The sequence below is a fragment of the Choloepus didactylus genome, chromosome 17, assembly GCF_015220235.1.
Source record: "Choloepus didactylus isolate mChoDid1 chromosome 17, mChoDid1.pri, whole genome shotgun sequence".
NCBI lineage: Eukaryota > Metazoa > Chordata > Mammalia > Pilosa > Megalonychidae > Choloepus > Choloepus didactylus.
Genome location: NC_051323.1, coordinates 37,807,252 through 37,835,095, shown reverse-complemented (window position 1 = coordinate 37,835,095; position 27,844 = coordinate 37,807,252). Strand labels below are relative to the sequence as shown.

The window sequence follows — 27,844 nt, the reverse complement described above, 5'->3', positions numbered from 1 at the left end:
TGTATATTATGCTAAATTCATTAATACAAATGCAAGAACATTCAATGAACCAGTTCCTTACATGGATCCCAAAAAAGGGCCAGAAAAGCAGGTTGGATGGATGTTCATTTTATACAAACATAGATTTAGATTCAAAAGCTGTTTTGCAGGATAATTTGGTCACAGTCTATTTAAAGGATGTGACACATATGAGTAGTACATTTTATAAACCAGTAGTTGAGTTAAAAGCAGTGATCTGAAATTATTCTCACAGATAATATGGACATGTAAGCCATATATATATATGTATATATACACACACACATACATACATACATATATACATTATTTAGATTTCCTCCTTTTATGTATATATATACATAAGGAAGAAATCTAAATAATCATTTTAAGAGTTAATAAAGTAGTTTATTTTATAATATTGTATTTGTGACACGTGGTCAAATATAAAAATTTCCCTTGATACTCAGTAATTCGTACTTGCTGTAAAATAATAGTTACCATTTATTGAAAGTGTATAAAGTGCTGGGAATGAGCTAAGTGCTTTATATAAATTAGATCCTTTAATTTGCACAATAACTTCAAAGAGGTTTTTTAGCCAAACCACACTCTTATTCACTATATCACACTAAAATGTATTTGATTACCTTTTTTCTTTTAAGTTGGATTTGTTGGAGTATAATTTACTGTATTAGTTTCCTGTTGACGCTATAACAAATTACCACAAACTTAATGGCTTAAAACAATGCGAATTTGTTCTCTTACAGTTCTGGAGTTCAGAAATCCAAAACCCACCTCACTGGTTAGGCAGGACTGCATTCCTTCTGGAGACTCTAGGAGAGAATCCATGTTCTTGCCTTTCCCATCTTCTTGAGGCAGGCTGCATTTCTTGGCTCATGGTCCCTTCCACCACCTTCAAAGCCAGCAGCACAGCATCTTCAAATCTCTCTCTGTCTGACACTCCGGCCTCCCTCTTAATAGGACCCCTGTGATTACACTGGGCCCATCCAGATAATCCAGGATAATCTCACCATCTCAAGACCCTTAACTTAATCACATCTGCTGAGTCCCTTTTGCCATGTAAAGTAACATAGCCACAAGTTCTGAGGGTTAGGATGTGGGCAGCTGTTTCAGTTTGCTAATGCTGCAGAATGCAAAACACCAGAGAAGGATTCGCTTTTATTAAAAAGGGGGTTTATTTGGCTACACGGTTACAGTCTTAAGGCCATAAAGTGTCCAAGGTAACACATCAGTGATCAGGTACCTTCACTGGAGGATGGCCAATGGCGTCCAGAAAACCTCTGTTAGCTGGGAAGGCACGTGGCTGGTGTCTGCTCCAAAGTTCTGGTTTCAAAATGGCTTTCTCCCAGGACGTTCCTCTCTAGCAAGCTTGCTCCTCTTCAAAACATCACTCACAGCTGCACTGATTTCCTTCTCTTTGAGTCAGTTCATTTATATGGCTCCACGGATCAAGGCCCACCCTGAATGGGTGGGGCCACACCTCCAAGGAAATATCCCATCAGTTATCCTCTACAGTTGGGTGGGGCGCATCTCCATGCAAACAACCTAATCCAAACGTTCCAACTTAATCCTCACTATTATGTCTGCCCCACAAGATTGCATCAAAGAATATGGCTTTTTCTGGGGGACATAATACATTCAAACTGGCACAACAGCTTTGCAGGATCGTTATTCTGCCCACCCTATTTATGTACAGTAAAAGTTATTTATCTTTTTTAGTGTGCAATTCTGTAAGTTTTGAATTTTATCCCATATCATATAATCATGTTATCCCATGACAAACAAAATATAGAACACCCCCAAACGTTCCCCTGCACCCCTTGATAGTCATTCCTTCCCACACTCTAGCACCTGGCCACCACTGATATGTTTTCTGTAGTTTTGCCTTTTCCAAAAAGTCATATAAATTTAATCATAAGTTATGTAGGTTTTGAATCTGGCTTCATTCTCTCAGGATAATGCATTCGAGACTCATCCATGCATTGCATATATCACTACTTCATTCCTTTTTGTTGCTACCATACACTAGCTATATGGTCTTGGGCAAGTCACTCTTTTTAAGCTCCGGTTTCTTTATCTCTACAATAAGGATAGTAATAGTCTCCTTCATAGGGTTGTGTTTTTTTTTTATGTTGTGAAGAATTTTAATATGGACTGACAACACACAGAATTTTATATAATGAAATACAAAGATGAGCTTAAATACTTTACATAAAAAAAACTGGGTAAAAATGTAACCAGTTCAGAAAGTTCTGCAATATTAAATTGATATATTTCCATATAGATTTTTAGTTTTTTTTAAATTTAATGTTAAAAAGATAATATATTAAAATTTCACAGTGAATCATGATAATATTATTATAGAGAAAGGATTTCTGTCTTAGGGAGATAATTTTGCTTAATGGAAAATACCTGAGTTCTGAGATTAGCAAGATGTGAATTCAGAATCTTGGGTGTGATGTTCAGTAGCTGAGTAAACTTTGAGCAACTTTCTTAAAGGTACCAGGCTTCAGTTCCTTTGTTGCTAAATGGGGATAAAAATATATACTTTGTTTTTTTGTTGAGGATTACAACAGACAAAGTGTAGAGCATTTGACACAGTGCTCAAAATATATTATTTGTGTTTGTGTAAAAAATCCTGTAGAACTTAGCCTGAATCTGATTATAGTCATGTATCACTTTGTATTATAAGTTACTTATTGCCTATTTTTTCCTAAATTTGTTGAAAGGAGAGGCAATATTTTGGTAGTTTTATGTGCATAACACAATAATGATGATAGATAAACAATGTTGAATGAATAAAGAGATAATTGGAATTAGGTATTCATTAAAAGGATTCTTTTTGAACGGTGTTATTAAGGAAAATAGAGTGAAAATAATTCTTCAACTAAAAAGCTGAACTTACAAGGGAGCTATAATATTAATTCTTACTTAAAAAGGAAAGACTTTTTTGCATCTCTATACAATTAAATGGGTAGCTTTGGTTAGGTAACCACCCTGATCCTGTTGGCCATGAGTGGACTGTAGGAGTCGTGTGGTTTATGAATGGCTGCCAGAGAACCACTCTTTACTGTTGTATAGATTGCAATACTGACCCCAATCCCGTCTCTCCCTCACCCAATACCCATGTATTTTGCCCGTGACTTTGTAGTACTTCTCACTGTGGATGGGATTGTGTGCCATCCTTTTTCACTGGGGTCATCCATGTGACTTGCTTTGACCAAGGTTAATAGATAGAATGCAAGCGGAGACTTGAAATGCACTTGCGTTCAGGCTTGCTCTCTTGTGCATCTGGCATTGCCACTTCGTAGGGTTTTTGTAAGGATTCAAATAAATAAAATATTTCAGTCAGGTACTGTTCTAGGACTAGGGTTACAGCAGTGAACAAAATAAGTGGCAAACATTTTGTATCTTCATGTAGGTTACATTCTAGTGGGGCAATCAACAAAATAAAATGTATATAGTCTGTTACATGGTGGTAAGTGGGAATGCTGGAGGCAGAGTAGCCCCTTGTAAATAGGTGGTCTGAGAAGGCCATTTGCATAAAGACCTGAAGAGAGTGAGGGAGGGAGCATGTAGTGACCTGCGAGAAGAGCATTCATGATGCGTGAAAGGATGCTCCATGGGAAGTACTTAGTAAACATTAGCTCTTAGTAGCTGTAAGATCCTAGTCTACTGCTCTCTGCACTGGAGACCAGAGAGCCCACAGTCTTCCACTGAGAGCAGGATGGAGGACCTAGTACAGTGCTGGGCCAGTGAGATTTCAAGAGATGGTATTCAATCTATGCCAGAGCAGAGGTAATAATTTCTCATATAGCTTTTGTCCAACTTCACATTTGTAAAAGGAAAAGTGTGCCGTCTAAATGTTCTCTGACAATCATGGCCATGTTGGCCTTGCCCTACTTGTTTCCTCACCTCTGGCAGCAGGCTGAGTTAGGTATAGTTGTGATTTAACTTAATTGCTTTTAGTGAGCGCTCTTGCCAGTGATAATATCAACTGTTACTGTCATTAAACAGCGCACTGTGCACTGTGTGTGAATGTGAGATCCCCTTGGGGCAGGAATTCCTGTGGTCGAATATGCTGTCGTATCAGGCAATAAAGCCTTACAAGGGCAGTTGTAAGGCTATTTAGATTTATAAACTTACCTTTGCAATTACTTTGGATTTAAAAGAAATCAATCCTTATTGTTAGACCAGGCTTATACTGGGTAAATACACCTGGTACAGAAATCCGTGATAGTGAAGTGCTCAGATTTCTTACAAAAGCTAATGAATGACACTCCTTAGCCCAAGTTTGGGGTTGAATCTCAAGTGGACTGTTAACTGAACCTGTTGTTACCATGGAGAAAGTAAGGAAAAGAAGTTGATTCCAGAATAGAAATATAAGGTGCATAGATTTCAAAATTTAATCCCAACTAATTTTCTTTTAAAAGTTTTTAGGTGAAAAATGAACAAAGGTGTTACATGCTTCTGTCAGCAAGACTGGCTGACAGAGCAAGTGGCAGTAGAATCACTGTTTATTACTGCTAAAAGATAAATGAGTCGGAGACCTTTTAAAAGATGGTGAAAATAAGTTTGAAATGAAGTAAAAAGTCTTGTAAGAGAGGCTGAAGCTTATAGTGGTTATGAATGAGGAAAGTTACAGAGAAAGATCCCAGATGCATCAGAGAGTTAAAAGCGTGTTTGATAGGAAAGTACAGGGAGGGGAATGTTCATATCAAAAAAAAAAAAAAAAAAGAAAAAAAAAAAGAAAAAGGCTTGTACTCATTTCCAGGTACCCAAGGAGTACTAAAGAATGCTTATTTCACATATTTGTAAACTTTGTTCTTTTATTTAAGATGATAGTTTTGTATTGTTTTGTTTTGTTTTGTTTTTACAAGTTAGCTTGCTTAGAAAACAAGTTAATGGCTTTGAAATAAGAGCAAAGGAAATAAAGTTGCCTAAGTATTTAAAACTACATATCATTTATGTAATTTGCTAAGAAAATATCTTTAGAACTCCACAGCAGATGGGTTGGTTTTATTTAATTACAAGATTTTTAAATGAAATAATCACACAGTTCTACTCAGGGACATAAACTTGGGGGTACTAGAAAAAGTTAAAAGGAGTCTTTCATTCAGTCACTTCCAATGAAAATTAGTTTGGTTGGCTTGTATTTTTAAATAATGGTACTTCAAAAGGGACTGATTATACTAGGTTGACATTTTCCAAAGTGTATTTTTGAGAACACTAGCCTTTATCTAGCTGCTCAATAAAATAAAGTTCCAAAGTCAAATAAGTTTTTATATATCTTTTTGGAGTCTCACATGTCACATTATTATATAAATGTTCTGAGAAATCCTGTGATAAACTTTTTCAACTTCACTTATCTCACTATTTCCCAGATCTATTTATGGAAACCTCTTTTATGTAGCATTTATTAATATACTGCAGAACTAGTGTTCTACAGAACACAATTTGGGAATAACTGTATCAAGGACATAGAATTGCTTTAAAAAAAATTTTTTTTCAACACACCTTGTGGTATCTAGAGCAAAACAGGGATGAACTTAGGTACCATCTTTCTGGTAAGACCTTGATCACCCTATTGTTTGTGACAGCATTTCCATTTCTTAAAGCCACTGAGCTCTACTGATAAAATGTAATTGTCTATGTACAGTGTTGTCAGATGTCCACATGTCCTTGGGAATCCCCAGAGTATGATTTTGTGTTATGCAGGCCCCCATTGGCTGCAGCAGCCACCCTGGCAGGCCACTGTGGCCTCTGCTCTGGTGCTCCCGCTCAGCACTTCTTGCATTTTCTTAACTGGCTTCTCCAGGAAGTTTTCTACCACTTCTCCCCAGAGGATTCTCCCTTAAATTCCCAAAGAAGGGGAAATAACAGTATTGGAGATAACAAAGTACAGCAAAGACAGTACCTTACAATGACTTGCAAGTGTGGCTGAGGATCCACAGTGTAGCACCTTGAGGTCTTCCACTGGCAGATTCTTAGTGGGAGCCCCATCATCAGGAATCTTCAGGCATCTCCCTGCCTTGGAGCCCAAGGGACAGCCATCCTGGGCAGAAAAGGAAGCAGCCCTTGGGCTGGGAGAGAGGACTTCATCTCTCTGAGTCCAAAGATGGAAGTTGGGAACAATTCTCTCTATAGGCAAAACCCTCTCCACAATCCACAAGATGTTATCTGACCCCCAAAGCCTAGACAAAGCAATCACATGAGCTGACATTTCCCGGTTGGCTTATTTAGTCATAAATAGCTGTGTAAAACCCCCACAATCCAGTGTAAGTGGTGCTACACAAAGCAGTCCTTTTAATTTTTTTTCTTAGCCTTTCCTTTCAGTGTGAAGTGAAGGAAACAAAAAACAAGCCTCTATCTCTCTTTCTTTAATCTCATAATCTCTTATGAGCAAATGCTTGGACCAAAAAGGCAAGCACATGTGCATGGGCACATACACACTCTCTTCCAGGAACAAATGATAGTTTTCAGGCATAGGGCAGCCTATCTAGAAATAGGAGAGATAAAACAATATTTTTTTTAACCTTAATGTCTCATTCTGTTGGAATGAAGATACACTCAATTTACAACACTAAGCAGAACCTTTCTCCAACTATAGGGTCTTAAAGTCACCAATCACTTTCCTTTAGGGAAAATTGTTCAGTATTTTCTTTATATTTGTAAAACTAAAGAGAACATTTTAGTAAAATTCCCAATTCAAAATAAGTCTCCTTGAAAGATGAACTGATATTTTTGCTTTAAGGATAGAAGACTTCTAATAGCTTTTACATCACACTCTTGTTTAAGAAAAAATTAAAATCCACTAGGTATTTCATAGTGCTTTTCTAGTCCTGAGTGCTAGCAGAAAAACGTTTCTAATCAATAAAAGTAGATGATATAAAGTATATGCCTTAAAATTCTTTAATAGAAGAAGTTTCTCAGGGTACACAAAGTGTCTGTTTCTCTTTAGAAATGATTTGTTAGCTTGTGCTTATCTGGTTTTGTGTCCACAGCAGATTGGATGCAGAAGTGTAGCACCGAAATTAGGGGATGCACAGATAGGCCGGGCCTTGAATTATAGCAGCCCTCTTCATACTAGTCATATACTTTGTGCAAATTACTTAACCTGCTGGCAGTTTTCTCATCTGTAAGGTGGGTGCACCTATCTCATAAAATTGTGATGAGACTAAGTTATATAAAGCCTATAAATCCTAGACCTTGGGACATAATCAGCACTATCATCATTGTGAAGTGGAGTGGAGGATGGCTGCTAGAAGTGGGTATTCTGGCAACAGCAAGACGTGGCTACTTTTAGCCAGATAGTGAGAAGGCACCATCTGTTTAGTGATCAGTTATAGAATTTTCCTAGGATTTCTATAAAATTGTTTTAATTTTTGTAATTCACCTCCAGCCCATTTTGGAAAATGAGACCTCTCTCTTTCCTATTCTGCCAAATTCTCTGGTTACTAAGAATCATTTCTATGACCCCATCTGCTTACTCCAGGTTACAGTTTGTCCTTGGCCTAAGAACTACTGCCCACTTAAAGTAACAAAGTGAGGTCTAACTCTCCCCTCAACTATTTAGGCTTATTACCTAATTTGGTACATGCTCATTCCATGTTTTTCGGTTTGGAAATAATTGCCCATAACCTAAAGCAAAATAGGAGTTGAGTGGCTCTGACTTTCAGCTGTGAACAGTGCACTCTTCTCCAAATGCTCAGCCTTTCCTTGATTTTTTTGCTTCCAACAGGATCCCCCCCCCCCAAAAAAACCCTATTTTTGCTGCCTTTGGCATATTTCACAAATTTCTTCTATTTCTGAGCTTCTTGACAATATTCTGACAAGCTGACTCCATTAAATCTTTTTAAATTTGATATTGTGCATTTCTTGTCTTTTGTTTCTGTCTTTTAACTGTGCAGCCACAGAGGTTTCTTTAGATACCTCTATTTTGTATTAATGTAACCTCAATTGTATTTTGGGAATTTCACTTATTAAAATCTCATATTCATCTCCTGTGAATAATATATTTTTCTAAGTCTTTGACTATGAAATCAAGTTGACTAGTTTTAGTAAGGCGAGTCTGCTTCCTTAAAGCCCAAGGTAGGCATTTAATTTTACCCAAAATTACTTTCTTTCCCTTATAATATCCAAGAGCTCCTAGGTGTCACAGTTGCCTTTTCCCAAGGTTCCCTTGCTTCTACTTGATCAGCCAGTTTTTATTTTCTGTTTGGAATCTCTCAGAGATCAAATGGTTATATGTGCTAATGAAGAATCTATCAGTGCTCCCCATCCTATGTACTTAGGCCAAGTTTTAGGACCAAAATATTCAATAACCTTGGAAATATTTCCCCTTTGAGCCATTATTAAGTTATAAATCAACTTACTGGTTTGCAACTAGCATTATAAAATGAAATAGAAGAGAAAAGCAATAAAATAAAAGAAATAGATTAGAAAAATATCAGACCTCATTATATGTAGGAAAATATTGTTTTGTGAAACTTTTGTTGCAGCTTTATATGTGTATACATTGTGTGCTCTTGGTATGACATAAAATGTATTTCGTGGTGTGGATCATGTACTAAACGCTTTGAAAAATACCACTTTAAATAATAATGCCATTATTTGTATGGCCCTAATGAAAGATATAGAACATAATTTTTTAGATTAAAACATGTTTAATATATACATATGCTTATACATATATATCATAAAATTGCACAAAAAGTGGACTTTTACTACATTTGCTAACAGAAGATAAAATAATGTTATTTTAGCTAAAAATATAATTCATTTTAGGCACCTTTTAAAAAATTAATGTAGTCTTTGTGAAAAGAAATTTATTCCTAGATTTCAAAACTATTTTAACACTGGAACATCCCCATAATTTGTTGAGTCGAATTACTAAATTCTCATAGATGTCAAGCAACTTATGAAAGTGGCCTACAGTATCCAATTTTGCGTTTCTAATTTTTTTTCTATAAAGGGTGACTGGTGGTCTCATGGTAAGGCACTGGAACATCTCTTTCAACCACCTTATGACACTAAGAGCACCCAGAGGAGTGACTTCCAAAAACCAACCTGTCCATTGGTTTTGCCAGTCAAACACAGCAGGATGCAAAAGCCTTCTTGTGGAATCGGTAAGGTTAGCAGTGATAAACCTCTTCTTCATTATCTCAAGTTATTGCTATCAAATTAAGATATATTAGATGTAATGGCAACTCCTGAGAAAATTACTTTTCTAGAGAAGTTGAAAAAATATACAGTAAGTGCAGCCACTGACCAGTTTGTTCCTTTTCCGTTCTTAGTGGACAGCTGTCTCCAAACATGTTTAATAAAATAAGGGAAGTTGTACTAATTAGTGACATTAGCCTTCAAATCAGAAACTTAGTAGTGTTTTGCTCGTTGCTGTCACCATATTTTAGAAAATTATCGTAACTTCTAAGAGAGTAGGCAACACTCTATGGCAATATCTCATAAAGTATGCCCTGAGGGACACAAATTTTGTTATGACGTTTATAATACTGCTCAAAAAAGTGGGGGCGGGGGGCAGTGGTCAAATAAGCTTGGTGAAAACAATTTATAAACAGGTTTCTTCACTGCAGAACTGAAATCCTTTATTGTGAGCACAGCTTTCCAAGAAGAGGAATAAAGAATGCCATGTTTCCCCCACTCATTGACCACCTGTTCCGGTTTACTAATGCTGCATTTTTGCAAAATACCAGAAATGGATTGGCTTTTGTAAAAGGGGGTTTATTTGGTTATACAGTTACAGTCTTAAGGCCATAAAGAATCCAAGGTAAGGCATCAACAATTGGATTACCTTCACTGGAGGATGGCCATTGGCATCCGGAAAACCTCTGTTAGCTGGGAAGGCACGTGACTGGCATCTGCTCCAGAGTTCTGGTTTCAAAATGGCTTTCTCCCAGAACATTCCTCTCTAGGCTGCAGCTTCACTCCAAATGTCAACTCTCAGTTGCTCTTGGGGTGTTTGTCCTCTCTTAGCTTCTCTGGAGAAAAAGTCTGCTTTCAAAATATCTCCAAAATGGCTCTGTAAACTGCAGCTCCTGTCTCAGCTCCTGTGCATTCTTCAAAGTGTCCCTCTTGGCTGTAGCAAGCTTCCTCCTTCTGTCTGAGCTAACATAGTGCTCTAGTAAACCAATCAAGGCCCACTCTGAGTGGGCGGTGCCACACCTCCATGGACATTATCTAATCAAAGTTATCACCTACAGTTGGGTGGGTCGCATCTCCATGAAAACAATCAAGAATTACAATCTAATCAACACCAATACATCTTCCCACACAAGATTGCATTAAAGATAATGGCGTTTTGGGGGACATAATACATTCAAACTGGCACACCACCTCACTCTTTTTCAGAAGAACCTCTCATGTAATGGGTGTCCCACAAAACATAATTTAGGAAATACTGTTACACAGACTTTTCAATAAGACATTTTCAGATCTAAAATTCATAATGAACATTATGTCATATTACACATTTTATTCAAGTTGTATCTGTCTTAATCCATATCCTAGTCATATCTACCTGAGAAGTTGTATTTACCAAATCTTACTTAAGCAAGTATAGAATCAAGTCTAAACAAAAATGTATTATTGAGCATCCACTCTGGTCCTCATCCCCAGACAAGGGATATTGAGGATACATAAGCTGAACATCAAATATACATGACAGAGGACAACAAAGGATTGAAAATAGACAACAGAGGAATAGTTTTAGAGGTCAAGAGTCCCTCACTTAATTTTAGTCTTCTTGCCTCTGTGATCTGGCCAGTCTAGGTAAAGATTAAAAGGAAAGCAAGATTGAGGGTCTGGATGTTAGAAAATGGTCATATTCAGCATGATTTCTACCTCAAGGGTAGTAGTTAATGAAGAGAGACCAAACTGTGAGATAATCTCTACCAATGCCTCTCATTTAGAAAAGTAATGAACTTTCCACTTCTGGTTCAGGATGTTACACTGAGCCCAAACATCTGTCTTCCCTCACTCCCAAGACCCTATTAAAATGATATCAAAGTAATAAACCCATAAAGGTGAAGAGAATGCAAGGAAGGAAACAGGAAAAGTTGCAAACTTTCTGGAATGTGGAAAAGAATCTTTGATAAGAGAGAGAGAAAAGCAACAGCAACCTAGAATACCTCTAAGGAAATGCAGCGAAGAAGAACCAATGTGCTTGACAAAACCTCAAATGAGTTGTAGGCTTGGTCATCAGGCATAGTAGAAGGCAGGAATGAAAAGGGGAGTAGAAATCAGAGGGTTACTTAGAAATTTGTTAAATAACCGCTCCAAGCATGAGCACTACCCCCATCCCAGTATGAAGACTGCTAGAGCCCAGTATTTTATCCATGGCAAAAATAAAATGTGAAACAAAACAAAAACCTCAATTGTTCCATCTGCCAGTGGAGAATTATGATTGCTAGGATAGATTTTTGTATCCCCGAGTAGAATGCTCCCTAGTATTTGGAGGCATCAAATTCCTAGTTAGCTGTCCTATACACGGGAAAAACTTAACAAGATGTCAACTACCACACCAGTTACTTTAGTAAATCAAGCCAGTCCCCCATCCTGTTCTTAATTATGAATGAAGAATCAAAGAACAGAATTATACCAAATTATTGTTTTTTTCAAGTTTGGAGTATAAAGTCAAGGAAATATCTCAAAGGCATAAAACAGCAAAATGAAAATCTAGAAAATGTGAGAGAATAAAAGCTACACAAAGGATCAGTCTGGAAGGACCAGCTTTCCAGGAGCTGCAGAAAAGAGTGAAGATAAAAGGGAGATAATTATCAAAACATAAAATTTATTGAGGGCGTGCAATTTGCCAGGCACTTTTTGGACCATTCTCAATATTGACTCTAATTTTCACACCAACCCTATGAGGTATAATATATTAGTAGGATTAATATTATCATTTTTCAGATAAGAAAGCAAGCAATAACTTAAGGCTACATAGGTGCTACTAATGCTGCCGTTACGCAAAACACCAGAAACAGATTGGCTTTTATAAAGGGGGTTTATTTGGTTACGAATTTACAATCTGAAGACCATGAAAATGTCCAAATTACGGTATTAACACACATATACTGTCACCAAAGGAAGGCCAATAGTGTCTCTGTTGGCTGGGAAGGCAAGTGGCTGGCATCTACTGATCCCAGGTTCTGTTCCAGCTCCTCTCTCAGCTCCTGTGCATTCTTCAAAACATTGCACTTGGGGTGTTATGTCCTCTCTTAGCTTCTCTAGAGCAAAGTGTCAGCAAAAGTCTGCTTTCAGTGGCCATCTCCAAAATGTCTCTCTTGGCTGTAGCACTAAGTTCCTTCTGTTTGTCAGCTCTTTTATATGGCTCCAGTGATTTAATTAAGACCTCCCCTGAATGGGTGGGGTAATACCTCCATGAAAATTATCCAATCAAAGGTCTTGCCCACAGTTGATTGAGTCACGTCTCCATGGAAACACTCAATCAGAAGGTTCCAACCTAATCAACACTAATATGTCTGCCCCACAAAATTTCATCAAAGAGGATGGCGTTTGGGGGGACATAATACATCCAAACCGGCACAATAGGTAATAATTGGTATTTGAACTCAGATAGAATGACTCCAGTACCTGTAGTCATAACCAGTATTCTACACTTCTAGAATAATAAAAAGAAAGCTTACTAATGTAAAAGAGAGCCATCAAAAGGGCCCACCAAATGCTTTCAAGTATAAAGGAATAAAAAGACTCACACCCACAAATCATCATGTAGTTATGAAACACCAGTTGTAAGGAATAGATTCTAATAGCTGCCAGAAAGAGAAAGAAAAATAAGTCACCACCTAAGGAATAAGACCAGTCTGGGATTAGACTTTTGTCAGCACTGATGCAAGGGCACAGTAGAGCAATGTTTTCATATTTCTCACAGGACATAATTTCTAACCTAGGAAAGAATATATTTGACATGGGTATTAGAATCATTTTCCTTCGACTGGCACTGGACATTGAACCCACTGAGAACGAAATGTAATCCTAGCACAATATTTGGTCCTTTAGTGAACAAAATTTATGTAATGATATAATTTTGTGAATGCTATTTAGTTTTCAATTTTTAGGATCAATCTAGAGACAAAATATGGAAAATGTAAATATGATTACAAAATGGAATGTTGATGCTATAAGTCTTAACAAGAGAAAAATAAAAATGGAGTTCCTTCAGGGAATCAAGAGATACTGCTCAATGTGGATTAAACAGAAGTTCAAAGGAACAAGTTTAATAGCCAGATTTACCTCTCTAGCCCCAGCCTTTTCACTGAGCATCAAATTCCATATGCAATCAAGTACTTAGCATGTCGTTCTGATAGGTTTTTCAGTGAATGCCACGTCATCCCACCCCCCACCCCTCAGGTGCTCAAGTTTGATAACCTAGAAATCTTTCTTCTTCCCTTTTCTCCCCTTCTACCAATCTTGACATCTCTCTCTCCAGATATATCCCAGATCTTCTCTTTTCCATTGCCACTATTACCACTGTACTACTGCCACTATTATTCTGCTTGCTGGCTTCCTCCCATAGTCTGTTTTCCATATCATGGTCAGAAGGATCTTTTTAAAACACAAATGATATCACTCTCTTCCTTTAGGTCCTCCAGTTACTTTTCATTGCCAGTAGAATATATTTCAAATTCCTCACCTACATGGCCCTATTGGATCTGCCAAATCTGCCTAGTCTCCTATTGCTCTCCCTACATGCTATGACCTAGGGATTTCAGGAAGGAGCATATAATTAGGACTGAGGAGGTAGGGAATGCTCTCTGGAAGTCATGCTTGTTTCCAAACTGATTTATGCCTGTTGTACTTGCTATAGTAATTCTATAATTTGATTAAATTATGGAATTGAAATTTGTGTAGGAAAAGAAACTGCTTCTATAAAGCATTCAAAGTTGAATGCATTGGAAATATTGATAAAAGGTCAAGCATTAAAAAAAAGGCTGGCAAAATAATTTCAAAAGATGAGGTGGGGGAGAATTTTAAAAATCTTGAAGGATTCTGCACTCATTTCTTCATGTGTCTTTAAGTTTTCATTCCTTGTTTAAGAAATGGAAACTGGAAAGGATGTATTAAGGGTGTGATTTGTGCAAGAAACACAAAGTAGGATTCAATCAATGGATAGTTCCTCAAAAGAAATGCCTTAATATGCCAACAAAAATTTGGTGAATGAACTGGTTAAAATATCCAAGTATATTATATATCATTTTTATGATTTTGCTTGAGCTGTCTGTTTTGATTACCGACTAATCAGGTCCCAATCCTTTGGTTTAAAGAGTTGTTACTTCTCCTGTAGTTCACTGAAGGAAGTGAGAAGAGTAGTAGAAGATAAGACCAAAGAGGTAGGCTTTGTTCTAGGGTAGTCAGGCAGAAGCACAGCCATTTCAAAGGACATCTGCCAAAGTCAGTGTCTGTAGGTCTGTTCTCTTGAGCTAGTCAATTTTTCTAGAGAGGAATTTTACAATCTCCTGGTTGAGTTGAGGGCAGAAAACCTGAGTCCAACTCCTCCTTTTAGAGACTCTCAAGCAATGCTGTTTTCAGCCTCATCTTGTACCACTTGAACCCCTGCTTCAGAGGTATCTGGTGGCTCCAATTCCTGATTCTTACTGTAATATTGTGGCATGAATTATCTGTTTTTTTATTGGTTTAATGAATAATTACACATCATTCAACACATCATTCAATTTAAAATCATAGTGTAATCTAAACTAACATATACCATACCATCTAGGACTGCAGTTTATTCATATATTAGTGTTTGAGTACTAGATGAAAATGATTAAAATAATGAAAATATTTTAATGTAGCATTGAAACATATGCCTGTAAACTTGTCTATATATGCCAGGTTTTTAATATATATTCATATAAACAGAAAATGTGTATATAAACATGCATTAATACCAATTAAAAGTCATTTTATAGTCATTCTGTTCCATTAGCCCACTTAATTACGCCTGGTCTTTGGCATTTCAGCAATGTTATCATCTGCTGACAATGAAAGTGCCCTTTATGTCTTGTACCACCACACAGTTTCCTGGCTGCCATCCATGGTCATTTTAACAAATGGCTTTGCTCCATCACATCTGGGTTCCCATAAGAATAAGTGTTTGCATTTTGTTTTGTAAAATAAAACTTTACAAATTGGAACAGCTTATCTAATTTGTGATGTAGGTATTTCATACTTAAATGAAACTTTGGCTCTTTACCAATTACTTGATATTGTAATAGGCTTTAGAATTGCAAATTCAGACTTAGTGATAAAATTAATTTTTAGTTTGTGTTGCTCCTGTTGCACCAAGGTGTAGCATAATTGTGATTTCTTGCTATAGTTATGTTCAAGTTTCCTTTTTTACTGTATTTTGAAAATCTGTACTATTATTTTTACATTAATAATCTTTTTATATGAGCTCAATACTATTGAGAAAAGTGAAATTTTTAATAGAAAAAAATTAGTGATAAATGTTTTTAAGCAGACAGACAAAAAGTTAGCTAAGCAAAGTAAAAGCTGCTAAATTCTCACTAATATGAGGAGCCAAGCTGTGGGTTTGACTAAATCCTAGCTTTGTTGGTAAAGTGTAGATGGCTGGATACCAACTGCTTGGTGTATCCTTGTTTAGAAAATTCTTCTTTTAATTAGATCAAGTTTCTAAGAAACAGAGAGTGGATTTCAAACATTCTTCATGGACTTCACCTTATTTTTTATACTTCCTATCTAACAAGGCTTCTTTCAAGTAATTGCTTTGGGTCCAATTTGAATTCTTAAGTACATTAGCTACTGAGAATCTGAATATCTTCTTTGGTGTTTTCATTCTTAGATGTGTTTCACTATTCTGGGTTTGGTTTTGTTCTGTTTTAAGGCTTGATATGTTTGCAAAAGTAAACACAGTATAATTATGTCTAACTTTAATAGGTGTAATTTCTGAGTTAGGAATTTCCCTCTATAATAGCTAAGATTACCTTTCATTTCTCTATATTAGTTCCGATGAAGAAACAATTTTTTTCATTAGAGAACTTGTGGGTTTACAGAAAAACATGATAAAATATAGAGCTCCTATATACCACCTTATTAACACCTTGAATTAGTGTGGTACATGTGTTACAGTTGATGAAAGAACATTATTTTAATTGTATTATTAACTATAGTCCATGAACATTAGAGTTCATTGTGTTGTGTAGTCCAGTGTTGTTTTATTTTAAGTTTTGTTCCAGTATTATATATACAACCTATAATTTCCCCTTTTGACCACATTCAAATATATAATTCAGTGCAGTTAATTATGTTCACAATGTTTTGCTACTGTCACTGTCATTCATTACCAAAACTTTTCCATCAACCCAAATTAAAACTTTGTGTAATTTAAGAATTAACTGCCTATTCTCTACCCAACCCCAGTCCCTAGTTACCTATAGTCTAGTTTCTGATTCCATTAATTTGCTTATTATAATTACATCATATCAGAGGAATCATACAATATTTGTTCTTTTGTATCTGGTTTGTTTCACTCAACAGGAATAATTTCTTAAAAGTTATTATGTTCTGTATTCTGGGTAGTTCTGGGTCACTATTTAAAATGTACTTCATGATTTAATTAAAGTATTTCTGTTTCAGTTATATGTATAACAAACCACCCAAAACTTAGTTGCTAAAAGCCAGAACCATTTTATTTGCTCATGATTCTTCGGCTGTCTTGCTGGCAGTCTGTATTCAGCTAGCAGGTCCTCTGAAAACTGGAATCATCTGAGATGCTAGAATGACTGGGCCTCTCCCTCTCCATGTGGTTTCTCCAGCCAATAGCTGGATTGCTACATGGCAGCTCACATGGGAACTGAGGATGTGAATACTTAATTCACTGGAGCCACCTTGTTTTGTTTTGTTTTGTTTTTTTAAATTCAGTTTTACTGAGATATATTCACGTATCATACAGTCATCCTTGGTGTACAATCAGCTGTTCACAGTACCATCATATAGTTGTGCATTCATCACCCCAGTCTATTTTTTTGAACATTTTCCTTATACAAGGAAAAGTAAAAATAAAAATAAAAAATAAAAGTAAAAAAGAACACCCAAATCATCTCCCCCACCCACCCTATTTTTTCATTTAGTTTTTTTGTCCCCATTTTTCTACTCATCCATCCGTACATTGGGTAAAGGGAATGTGATCCAAAAGGCTTTCACAATCACACTGTCACCCTTGTAAGCTACATTGCTATACAGTCATCTTCAAGATTCAAGGCTACTCAGTTGCAGTTTGATATTTTCAGGTATTTACTTCTAGCTATTCCAATGCATTAAAACCTAAAAAGGGTTATCTATATAGGGAGTAAGAATGCCCACCAGAGTGACCTCTCAACTCCATTTGAAATCTCTCAGCCACTGAAACTTTATTTTGTTTCATTTCACATCCCCCTTTTGGTCAAGGAGATGTTCTCAATCCCACAAAGTTGCCACCTTGTTTTTTAATAGTTCTTTCAGTTCTCACTGCAAGAGTAAATTCCCCATATTTCTTTGTCTAAAAAATGTCTTTAAATTGCCCGCTTAAAATGAATGAAAATATAGCTGGGTATAGCATTCTGGGTTGACAGTCATTTACCTTTTATGCGTTGAAGATTTTATTCCGTTGTCTTCTGGATCCTATTGTTATGTCAAATCTGCAGGTAGTACAATTATTAATTCTTTGAGAGTAATCTGTTTCAGTCCCCTAATGTTCAAAAGGGGACTTTGTATAAGAAAGTTATTTGCAGTTCATTATGGTTTAAGTTAATATTCCAGTTTCAACCTTACAAATAAAAACATTGTTTCTTTCCTTAAGCCTTTACATTTTAAATATTGTAAAATATAAGAATAATAACTTTTACTTCTTTCCTAATGTTTAATTCAAATTGAACAAAAAGAAATGCCTCTTATTTAGGTCTCACAAATACAGTCAATTAAATTACACTAACATTTTAAACTGAGCTTGTTGATTTAATTATATTCTGTTTTCTTCTTAAGCACTTAAAATACCTGACAAAGAAAACTTAAAACCTTAACAATCGAAACCTTCCCCAAAACTTAAGCAATTCTTGTAAATCTAATAAATTAAACCTGTCAATATAGTAAATCCATTCTCCTAAACATTCTAATACTGTTTATAAGCTTAATCATATTTTCCAAAAATTGCTAGCTCAATACCAGCAACTATTATATCAATTTCCCTTCTGATAGAATATATTAAATAACAAATTATAAATTATAGGTTTGATTTTATTTACTTTATCATCTCAATATTTGATTTCAAACCTTCTCAGAATTGAAAAGATTTACCAGTCATTTATTTTAGAAGTAGAATGTTTATCCTAGAATATTGGTTTTAAATTTTATTAAAGTATTTGTTTTGAAAAAATAATCTATTGTATGACCAATCTTTATTTGTTATCCTAAAACAAAAATTGAGTGCTATCCTGTTTGTATTAAACCTGGTAGATGGCTAGGTACTACTGAGATCATTATAGAGAGCTTTTCATGATGATAGAAATTTTGCTGTGTGCATTTCATTCATTAAAACCTCCATATAGTAACTTAAATTCATCATACTTAAAGTTTTCTTCACAGTAGATGGATGTGAACTTGTAGTCTGAGCAGCATAAATTTTTCAGGTGTTGAAAATTTCTGGTATTAGATTTTAACCTGGGTTGGAAGCATGTAAGACAGCCAGCTTGGGGCAGAATACATTTGGCTAATGCCCTCTGTCTCCTTCTCAGATCTGCTGCTTGGATTTGGAATCCCCTGGTGCTCAAACCACTTGCCTCATTTCCTGAACTTCACCCCTCAGACTGCTGTCTGAATGTTGAAAGCTTCCTTGTCCAGCCATCTAATTCCTGTGTACTTACCTCTGATGTCCTTCAAATGCTTTCTCAAACTCTTTGACACCTGCTTTTCCCAAATTTTGTTCCATTATATTATTCTAACCACTGTAACTATTTCTGGGCTATTTCAGACACCTGTTCTGCTTGATTACCATCTTCTAAGTGCTTTTAAGGATTTCTAAAATTTCCTCCTACTCGTCTTTTTCAAGCATTTCTTGGCTTTTTAATCTGGTGCTGCTTATACTTTTGATGATGCCATGTCTAAAGAGGAATATTGTGCTCTAATATACTTGTCCCTTATCAGATAAATGATTTGTAAATATTTTCTACCATTTTGTGGGTGTTTTTATATTTTGTTGATAGTTTCCTTTAAAGCACAAAAATTTTAAATTTTGATGAGGTCCATTTTGTTTTCTTTTGTTGCTTGTATTTTTGGGGGTCATATTTAAAGAAACCATTGCCTAATCAAAGGTAAAGAAGACTTAACCCTATATTTTCTTCTGAGAGTTTCATAGTTTTATTTCTTGCATTGAGGGTTCTAATCTATTTTGAGTTAATTTTTTTAGATGCTGGGATATAGGGATCTAACTTCATTCTTTGGTGTTGAATAGATATTTTCTGTTGTACCATTTTAATTCCCTTGGGTTTTTTTTTTTTTTAACTTTTTAACTATATTTCTTGAGTTATGTTCTTAGTGACTGTTTGGGGGATTACAATTAACCTCTTAATTTATAACAATCTAGTTCAGATTGATATGAACTTATTTTCAATAGTATGAAATGACTGTTCTCCTATATAATTCCATTCCTTCCCCACTCCATTGTGTTATTGCCTTACAAATTAGATGTTTACACATTATATGCCCATCAGCACAGTTTAATGATTATTGATTTCTTCAGTTGCCTTTTACATCAGATATGGAAAAAAAGTGTTACATTTATACTGTCAGTGTACATTTATACTGTAATTACCTTTAATCATGTGGATTTGAGGTGTTATTTAGTGTCCTTCATCTCAGCCTGAAGGATTCCGGTTAACATTTCTTATAGGACAGGTATACCAACAATGAACTCCCTCAATTTTTGTCTAACTGGAAAGGTCTTAATTTCTCCTTCATTTTTGAAGGATAGTTTTGCCCTATATAGAATTCTTGGTTGACAATATTTTTTTTCTTTTCAGCACCTTTAACGTTGTCCCAACTTTCTTCTGGCTTCCATGGTTTCTAATGAAAAATCAGCTGTTAATCTTATTGAGGATTCCCTGTACTTGATAAGTTGCTTCTGTCTTGCAGCTTTCAACTGTTCTCTTTATCTTTGGCTTTCAGCAGTTTGATCATGCTGTGTCTAAATATGGATGTCCTTGAGTTTACCCTGTTTGGAGTTTGTTGATCTTCTTGGGTGTATAGATTAAAGTTTTTCATCAAATTTGGTAAGTTTTGGTCATTATTTCTTCAAATATTCTTTCTGCCTGTCTCTCTCCTCTCCTTCTGGGACTCCCATTAAGCATATATTGCTATACTTGAGGGTACCACACATCTCTGGGGCTCTGTTCATTTCTCTCCATTGTTTTTACTCTCTGTTCCTCAGGCCGGATAATTTAGATTGTTCTATATTCACATTCACTTATTCTTCTGGCTGCCCAAATCTACTCTTGAGCCCCTTTAGTGAATTTTTCATTTCTATTACTATACTGGTTCAACTCCAGAAGTTTTATTTTGTTCTTTCTTATAGTTTTCTTCTCTTTATTGATATTTTCTATTTGGTGGAACATCATTCTCAGACTCTCTTTAGTTCTTTAGGCATGGTTTTCTTAAGTTCTTTGACCCTATATTAAATGACTGACAAAGTATTTAGTAAGTCCATCATCTGGGCTTCTGCAGAGGTAGATTTATTAACTGCCTTTTTTTCCTGTGTATGGGCCATACTTCTCTGTTTCTTTGTGTGTCGTAATTATATATTGAAAAATGGATGTTTTAAAAATTATAATGTGGCAACTCTGGAAATCAGAGTCCTTCCCTTCCCAGGGTTTGTTGTTGTTACTGTTTGATACTATTGTAGTTGTTGTTGCTGTTTGTTTTGGGACTTAACTAAATTAATTCTGTAATGTCTGTTTTCTTTGTCATGTGGTTATTGGAATCTCTGATCATTTAGCTTACAGGTCAGCTAATGATTGAACGCAGATTTCCTTGAATGCCCTGCGCTGGTGAGTTCTGGCCTTTGTCAAGGGACTCTGTGTGTGTTTGGGGTATGTTTTCAATGCTCTGGCTGGTGCTTAACAACACTGTTTTAGCCCTCAATTCCTGCTTGCACAGAGCATCAGGGTCAGTCAGAAGTGAGATATTACAACCTTCTCACTTCTTTTCCTGGGCATTTATATAGCCCCTGCACATGCAAGTGGCATTCTAGATTTCCAGTAATAGAGGCTTTTCAAGGCTTCTTATGGATATCTCATTCCTCAGCTTCTCCTTTTAAGTGTTTTTTGGTCAGTTTTTTGTTAGCCTCTAATGTTATTGCCACCTTAGGTAGTTGCGATGTTCGACAATTGCTGTTGACTAAAACGTTTTTTGACAAGCACCGCTGTACGAAAGGCCGTTCACACTGAGCGAAGTCTGCGTTATGCCAAAGAAAAACAAGTCCAATGAATGGGGGTTCTGGGGAACTCCTAGATGGGTTAAATAAATAATGACAATTCTCTGAGAATGTTGGGGAAGCTTTGAACCTATTCTGTCCCTTTCAGTGACTGTGAGTCTGCTGGTTTTCACCATGATGGCAGGGCATCAGTTTTCATGGTTTCAATGGAGCTAGGTACAAGGGGATGGGAACACAGCAAGTTAAAACATCACAAAGCTCTTTTCTTACCAAGATTCAGCCATTTATCTTGAAAAATGTTCCTTGGGTTGTTAAAAGACTTTGGTTAATTTTCAGAGTTCTAGAAAAGTTTATTTTTGACAATTTTTACCACTTATATTGCTTTTATGGAGAAGCAACTTTTTGGAGGTTCCTACTCTATCCTTCCCATAGAAATCCTGTTCCTTTTGCTTTGGCTTTGCAAATACCTCCTCCCAATCTGCCGTCTCTCTGTGAGCTTTGTCCATGGCATCCTTTATTGATCAGAAATCCTAAATTTTGTTGTAATCAAGTTTATCAAGTTTTCACTTACGGTTTTTGCATTGGGGTTTTGTTTAAGAAGGGTTTTCCTACCCTTAGGTCACAAAAACATTCTACATTTTCTTTCCTTGATTTATAATTTTATTTTCCATAGTTATATCCTTAAGTCTAGAGTCTACTTTTATATATAGTCTTAAATAGGGAAACTTTTTCATTTTTCTCCATGGAGTAGGTCAGTTTACTGAACACCATCTACTAAACAATCCCTGCTTTCCTCATTGATTTATGTGGCATTCTTAATTTTGTGTTAAGCTCCCACATCTGAATGGGTCCTGCCTCTGAGCTTTCTGCTGCATTCCTTAGGTTAATTTTCTGTTCTTGACTCAGTACCAAAATGTGTTTATCATATGGATTTTAATTATGCTAATATCTGATATGGAAAGTCCCCAGTTTTTGCTTTTATTTTTCAGGGTTGAGTTCTCTATTTATGGACATTTATTTTTAAACTTTGAAATTTATTATATTTCTCAAAAACTCCAGCTAGAATTTTGATTGGATTTGAATTGACATTATAGGTTTAGGAAAATTGCCAACTTTATAATAGCATACTATCTCAGACTATCCAAGAGTATGCAATGCCTACTTATTCAGATCTACCTTTATGACTCTAATGGAGTTAAAAACTTTTCTCTGTAGAGGTCTTGTGGATTATTTTTACATTTCTGTAAATGTTATCCTGTATAGCTTTGTTCCTACTGGGGGTGTTATCTTATTTTTCATTATGTTTTCTAGTTGGTTATTGCTATTTTAGAGAAATGTGTTTGGTTTTCATACACTTATCTTGTTATATGTTTACCTTTTTAAACTTCATTCTAATAATTTATTGATTCTAGTGGTTTTTCTATACAGTCAATTATATTACCTACAAATAATGAGTGTTTTCTTTCTTCCTTTCCAATTATTATCTTTTTTCTTTTTCAAAATATTCTGATTTGTTATGGGTTTAATTTTCTATTTTTCTGTTCTTTGGTCCTTGTATTTTTAAGAAAAAAATTTTTTTAGTTATTTTCTTTTATATTTCTTTAGCACCTTCCTTGATTTGTTCCTATCCTTATTTGAGTCCTTCCTCAGAAGTTTTTCAAAGTGGGTCTGTTTAATGATAAATCTTTTGAGGCTGCCTTTGTGTCCCAATAGTTTTTTTTTGTTTTTTGTTTTTTGTTTTTTTTTGGTTTTGTTGCTAAATGAGCTTGGTCAGAGACAAAATTCTAGGTTCAAAGTTCTTTTCCCTTTAATATTTTAAAAATATTACTCAGTTATCATCTTGTGTCCAATGTTGCTAATGAGAAATTTCTTATCAGTCTTCTTACTCCTTTATAGGTACTCTACCTTTTCTCTGTGAAAGCTTTTCAAATTTTTTGTTTGTCTCAGATGACATTAACTATCTCTATTAAGTGTCTTAAATATGGGTTTTTCCTTATCTACCTTGAAGAATTGGGAATAGAATAAGGCAAGAGAGATGGATAGGGTGCAAAATTTAAGAAATCACTCTCAGGAATATGCAAGTGCCTCCTCAAATTTTGCACCCCATGTGCCTCACTTGCCTCACTACAGTTTTCACACTGCTATCCCTGTTTGATATTCTGTGAGTTCTTTCAATCTGGTGTCTTTCATCTTTCTTTAATTCTTGGATATTTATCTCCATTATGTTTTCAAATACTTCCCCTCTATTTCTTCTTCCGAGTCTCCTGAATTTTGGTGATGGTACTTCTACTTCTACCTTTCATATCTCTTAGCTTCTCTTCTATATCTTTATTTCTTATCCTTTCTTGTGGTCTTCTGGAAGACTTTCTCAATCAGGTCTTCTTCATGAATCTTATTATTCCATTCTGTTTTAAAATTTCAGCTATTATGTTTTTAAATCTTTAATATTCTCATTTTTGTATTATTTTAATACATTTTCATGTGACTCTTGCTTCATCTTAATAATAGCATCATCTTTATCCTCCGGGGATTTCTGCACTGTTCTGGTGTTCCTAAGTTGACACAAAATGGTTTAGGCAATTGCTTCTAGTATCTGTGATGTTGGGGCAAGCAATGGTCTTCTTGAAGTAATGTGGAGAAAAGTCAAAGGCAAATTTTAAAAGCTCTTCCCCAACCTATCTTCCCTTGGCTATATCTGACCTCCCTGTGTGCCATCCCCAGCTGCCACCAACCCTTCATACCAGTTCACTAAAGCCGTTGGTCTCTCCAGGGGTTTTGTACAGTTTTGTTTGTTTTAAAAATTAGTTCCTAAGAGTCATGCCTCCCTTTTCCTTCAGTGGTTTCCCAGGGTTAATTTGTCAGGATACAAAGGAGTTGGTCCATTGCCTAATGTCAAAGATTCTCCATATTTTGACCCCAGCATCCTAGAGGCTTTTTAAATATTATCTCTGTCCTTACAATTCTGAAAGCAAATTATTCTTATCATCATTTAAAGAGGAGGAAATTGAACCTCAGTAAAGTTAAGTGACTTGTCCAAAGTTACCCAGCTAGGAGTGGGGAAGAGTTGGAATTCACAAACATGTCTCTTACCCCAAAGCCTGTGCTTTGGATACACCATTAATCACACCTGATTGATACCTAAATGTGGAGCTGCTTCATTTTATCCAAGATGTTATCAAACTATGTTTCTGAAAACACTAATGTTCTGTGAGCTGGACCATGGCATTTCACCCTCAAAAATGGTAGTCTGTTCCCAGTTATTAGTGGATAGAACTTTCTCAATTTCATTGTTTTTGTCCACAGATTTTTATTTATATTTGGTACCTTCCATTTTTGTGTTAGAAAGGTAATTAAGTAGAAAATGATTTTTGAGTAGCTGTTCTTGATTTAGAAATCAAGAAAATGCTATCAATTAGCATTTTTTTCCTGCTAACTGGAAAAAGACTGTCATTTTATATCTTGTAGTGTATGAATATTTGGATAATCATCATTCCTGCTAGTAAAATTTGTTTATATCAATGTCCAAATATTGAACTGAATTCATGAAAGCTTAATAAATGTGAATTTACTAACATATTTCCTCTTCTTATGTATTTGCACTAATTTTAAAGGTGCAATTTTCAAAATTAAAATTTTATTTTTTAATAGTTAACACATGCATATTGTTCAAAATTCAAAAAGTACAGAAGGAATAAATTGGAAAAGTGAATCTACCTCTATCCACCTCTCTTTTCCTTAGCCATCAGATTCTCTCCCCCTCCGGCAACCATTGTCAGTTTCTTGTATATTCTTCTATAGATATGCTAAACATACATAAACTCTTAATGGACATGTTTTTTTTATAAGGGAGAAATTTTTTATTCTTTCCTTGTCAAAATATTATCCCACCAAACTTTTTGAATTGTCAGCAACACCACCAGGAATTGCTCTGGTTCCTTACTTAACTTTGTCTGCTGAAAGTAAAAATAAAGTGAGTTGTCAAAATTATTTAAAATGTTAAAACATACACAGAGTAGAGAGAATATGCTGGACCCCTATATACACATCAACCAGAATGAAAGAATATTTTTAAATGTTGTTAAAAGCAGTTAGTACTTGTACAGACTTTCAGAACCTCTTTCACTAGATGAAATGAAAAGGCTTTTGTGTTCATCTACAACTGCAGCAGCCCTGGAGCCCTGCAGTTAGTTCATTATATTAGTGCTAGCTGAGAACAACTTACTCTGAATTTCTCCTTTCCCTTTCTAGTACTGGAAAATAAGTTGTCATGCGCCTTTCCTAAAACTTTGGTATCTGTGTAAGAAACATGTCTAACAGATTTTTAAAGCCATTATTGTGTTAATGTTAGTTTTTTTAATTACCAGTAATTCCACATGTGGGGCTAATTTGGTCATTTTTATTTGGTTCTTTTCATGGAGAAAGAATGGTGCATCCATTTTATTTATTCTTTAGATGTGTGTAAGTAACCTTACATATTAAAGAATTTAGTTTCATTAGCATTTTTGATAGATCGTAAATACAATGAATACTGATTATATTTCCACTTACAGATCTTAATTTTTGCCCTCACTTCACAATAATCTTTTTTTCTTAGTTCCACTTGCCTCTCCTGATGCATCAGCAGAACCGCAAAGCAATTACATAGAACGCATCTCTTTTATACATCAGTATGATGCCAGGAAAATTTTCAGTGAGCCTATACGGGGAAAGGTGAGACAGTATTTGAAATTAATTATTTAGTGCTTTATGGACACATAGAAGATAGTAGAAATTTAAGTCTTCCTAGGTCATAATCATCTTTTTGAAAGTCTGATTAAAAAAACAAAACACTGAAAACACAGTCATAGGCAGAATCTCAGTCACATGCCACATGTGTACAAACTAAAGAATAATGTCATAATGTTAAATTACAGTCTTTACAATTTGTTTTACTTATTGAAATCATTAACTTACAGTAATATCAGAGCAGTTTGATAAACTTTTTAATGTGTTTAATGTGCGTTGTGTGTGAAGGGGATCATATAAGGTTTATAAAGCCAAATAGAAGCATAATAGTCAGTTGTTGGAGGTTTTCCAACTACAGATGTTTGTTTTCATATTTCACTATAACTAAGTCTTTTGTTGGAACAAACAGACATTTGAGATGCAATCATAAATCTTTAGGTCTATAAACTGTAGTTTTTATTGTAGCCATAGCAACCTCTGGAGCAAGAAATGAAACTTGATATGAATAATCTTACATAATCCAAGTGATAGAAAAGTTGAGAAGGGGAGATAATAAGGTACTATTTCTTTGACTTTCTGCTATTTCCTTCCTATTTATTTGCTGATGCACCCTATTTCATAATTTGTTTAAAAGGGTCACCAGTAAGTTTATGCTGCTGTCTTTAGTTTTGGACTAAGGTGACAGCCAATGAAGAAGCAGAGCAGTGTGTGCCTGCATCGCCAGCACTTGAACTAGCTCGTGAACTCAGTTCACAGTTGCATCTTCCAACAGCTTGTGTTCCCTTGGTTAACATAAACTTTGTTTTCCTTTCCAGCGACATGGAGCTTTTGTGCAGACAGAGATAAAACCAGGGAGTAGGCCAATAGTTCCTAAGGGAACAGAGGTATTATTGAATGCTCCAGGTTCATGCTCATCAGAACAGTCCAAAAAAACAGAGAAAGGAAACTCAGCGGAAAGCAGAATGATGTCACCCAGTCTCTGCCGACAAAATTCCCAAGAGCCATTAGAGACTAAAACTCACTTATCAGAAACAGACGTCAAGAAGGCAGCCAAGGCATGCCCCAGCAGTCCTGAGAGAAAGGAAAAAATTTCAGGCGTCTTTCAAACACCTACAGTAGACATTCTTCTCTCCAGGCACAAGCCTCTAAGTCTACCAATAAAAAATCAGGATAAATCAGGATAAATTACCTTCTTCAAATAAAAGCGTAATTCCTGGGACCAAGGTTTGAATTTTGGCTTCACTACACATGAGCTGTGTGACCTTGGGTAAGTTACTTAACCTCTCTAGACCTCAGGTGCCACATCTGTAAAATTAGGATAATAGTGGCTTCATATAGTTTTTGAGTGATGCACATAGAGCACTCATCATCATGCCTGCCACATCATGACTACTTAAAAATGATCTATATAATCGCCTCATCACTATTACTATAATAAATTTCAATTTAAGAATAATGTTCTCCTATAAAATTAAATTTGCCTCCTGTTCTAAAACTTTTAACTCTTTTATATACAATTAAGAGTATGAAAAACTAAAAAAAATTTCTCCCAGGACAATTGGTTGCCTAGAATATCAGAATATTTTTCCTAAATTGTTTTCTATTTTACTTAGGTCATTTCTATCACTAGCTCAACCT

At 35.5% G+C, this 27,844-nt stretch overlaps 1 protein-coding gene across 1 annotated transcript; it reads left to right on the top strand.

Annotated features, from left to right (window-relative positions):
• Nucleotides 1-27,620, top strand: C17H2orf73 (chromosome 17 C2orf73 homolog). Its single transcript, XM_037807383.1, has 4 exons — nucleotides 1-91; nucleotides 8,993-9,146; nucleotides 26,076-26,191; nucleotides 27,022-27,620. The coding sequence occupies exons 1-4, from the start codon at nucleotides 62-64 to the stop codon at nucleotides 27,388-27,390; spliced, it is 669 nt and encodes a 222-aa protein (XP_037663311.1). The 5' UTR covers nucleotides 1-61; the 3' UTR covers nucleotides 27,391-27,620.
• The last annotated feature ends 224 nt before the right edge of the window (nucleotides 27,621-27,844 follow it).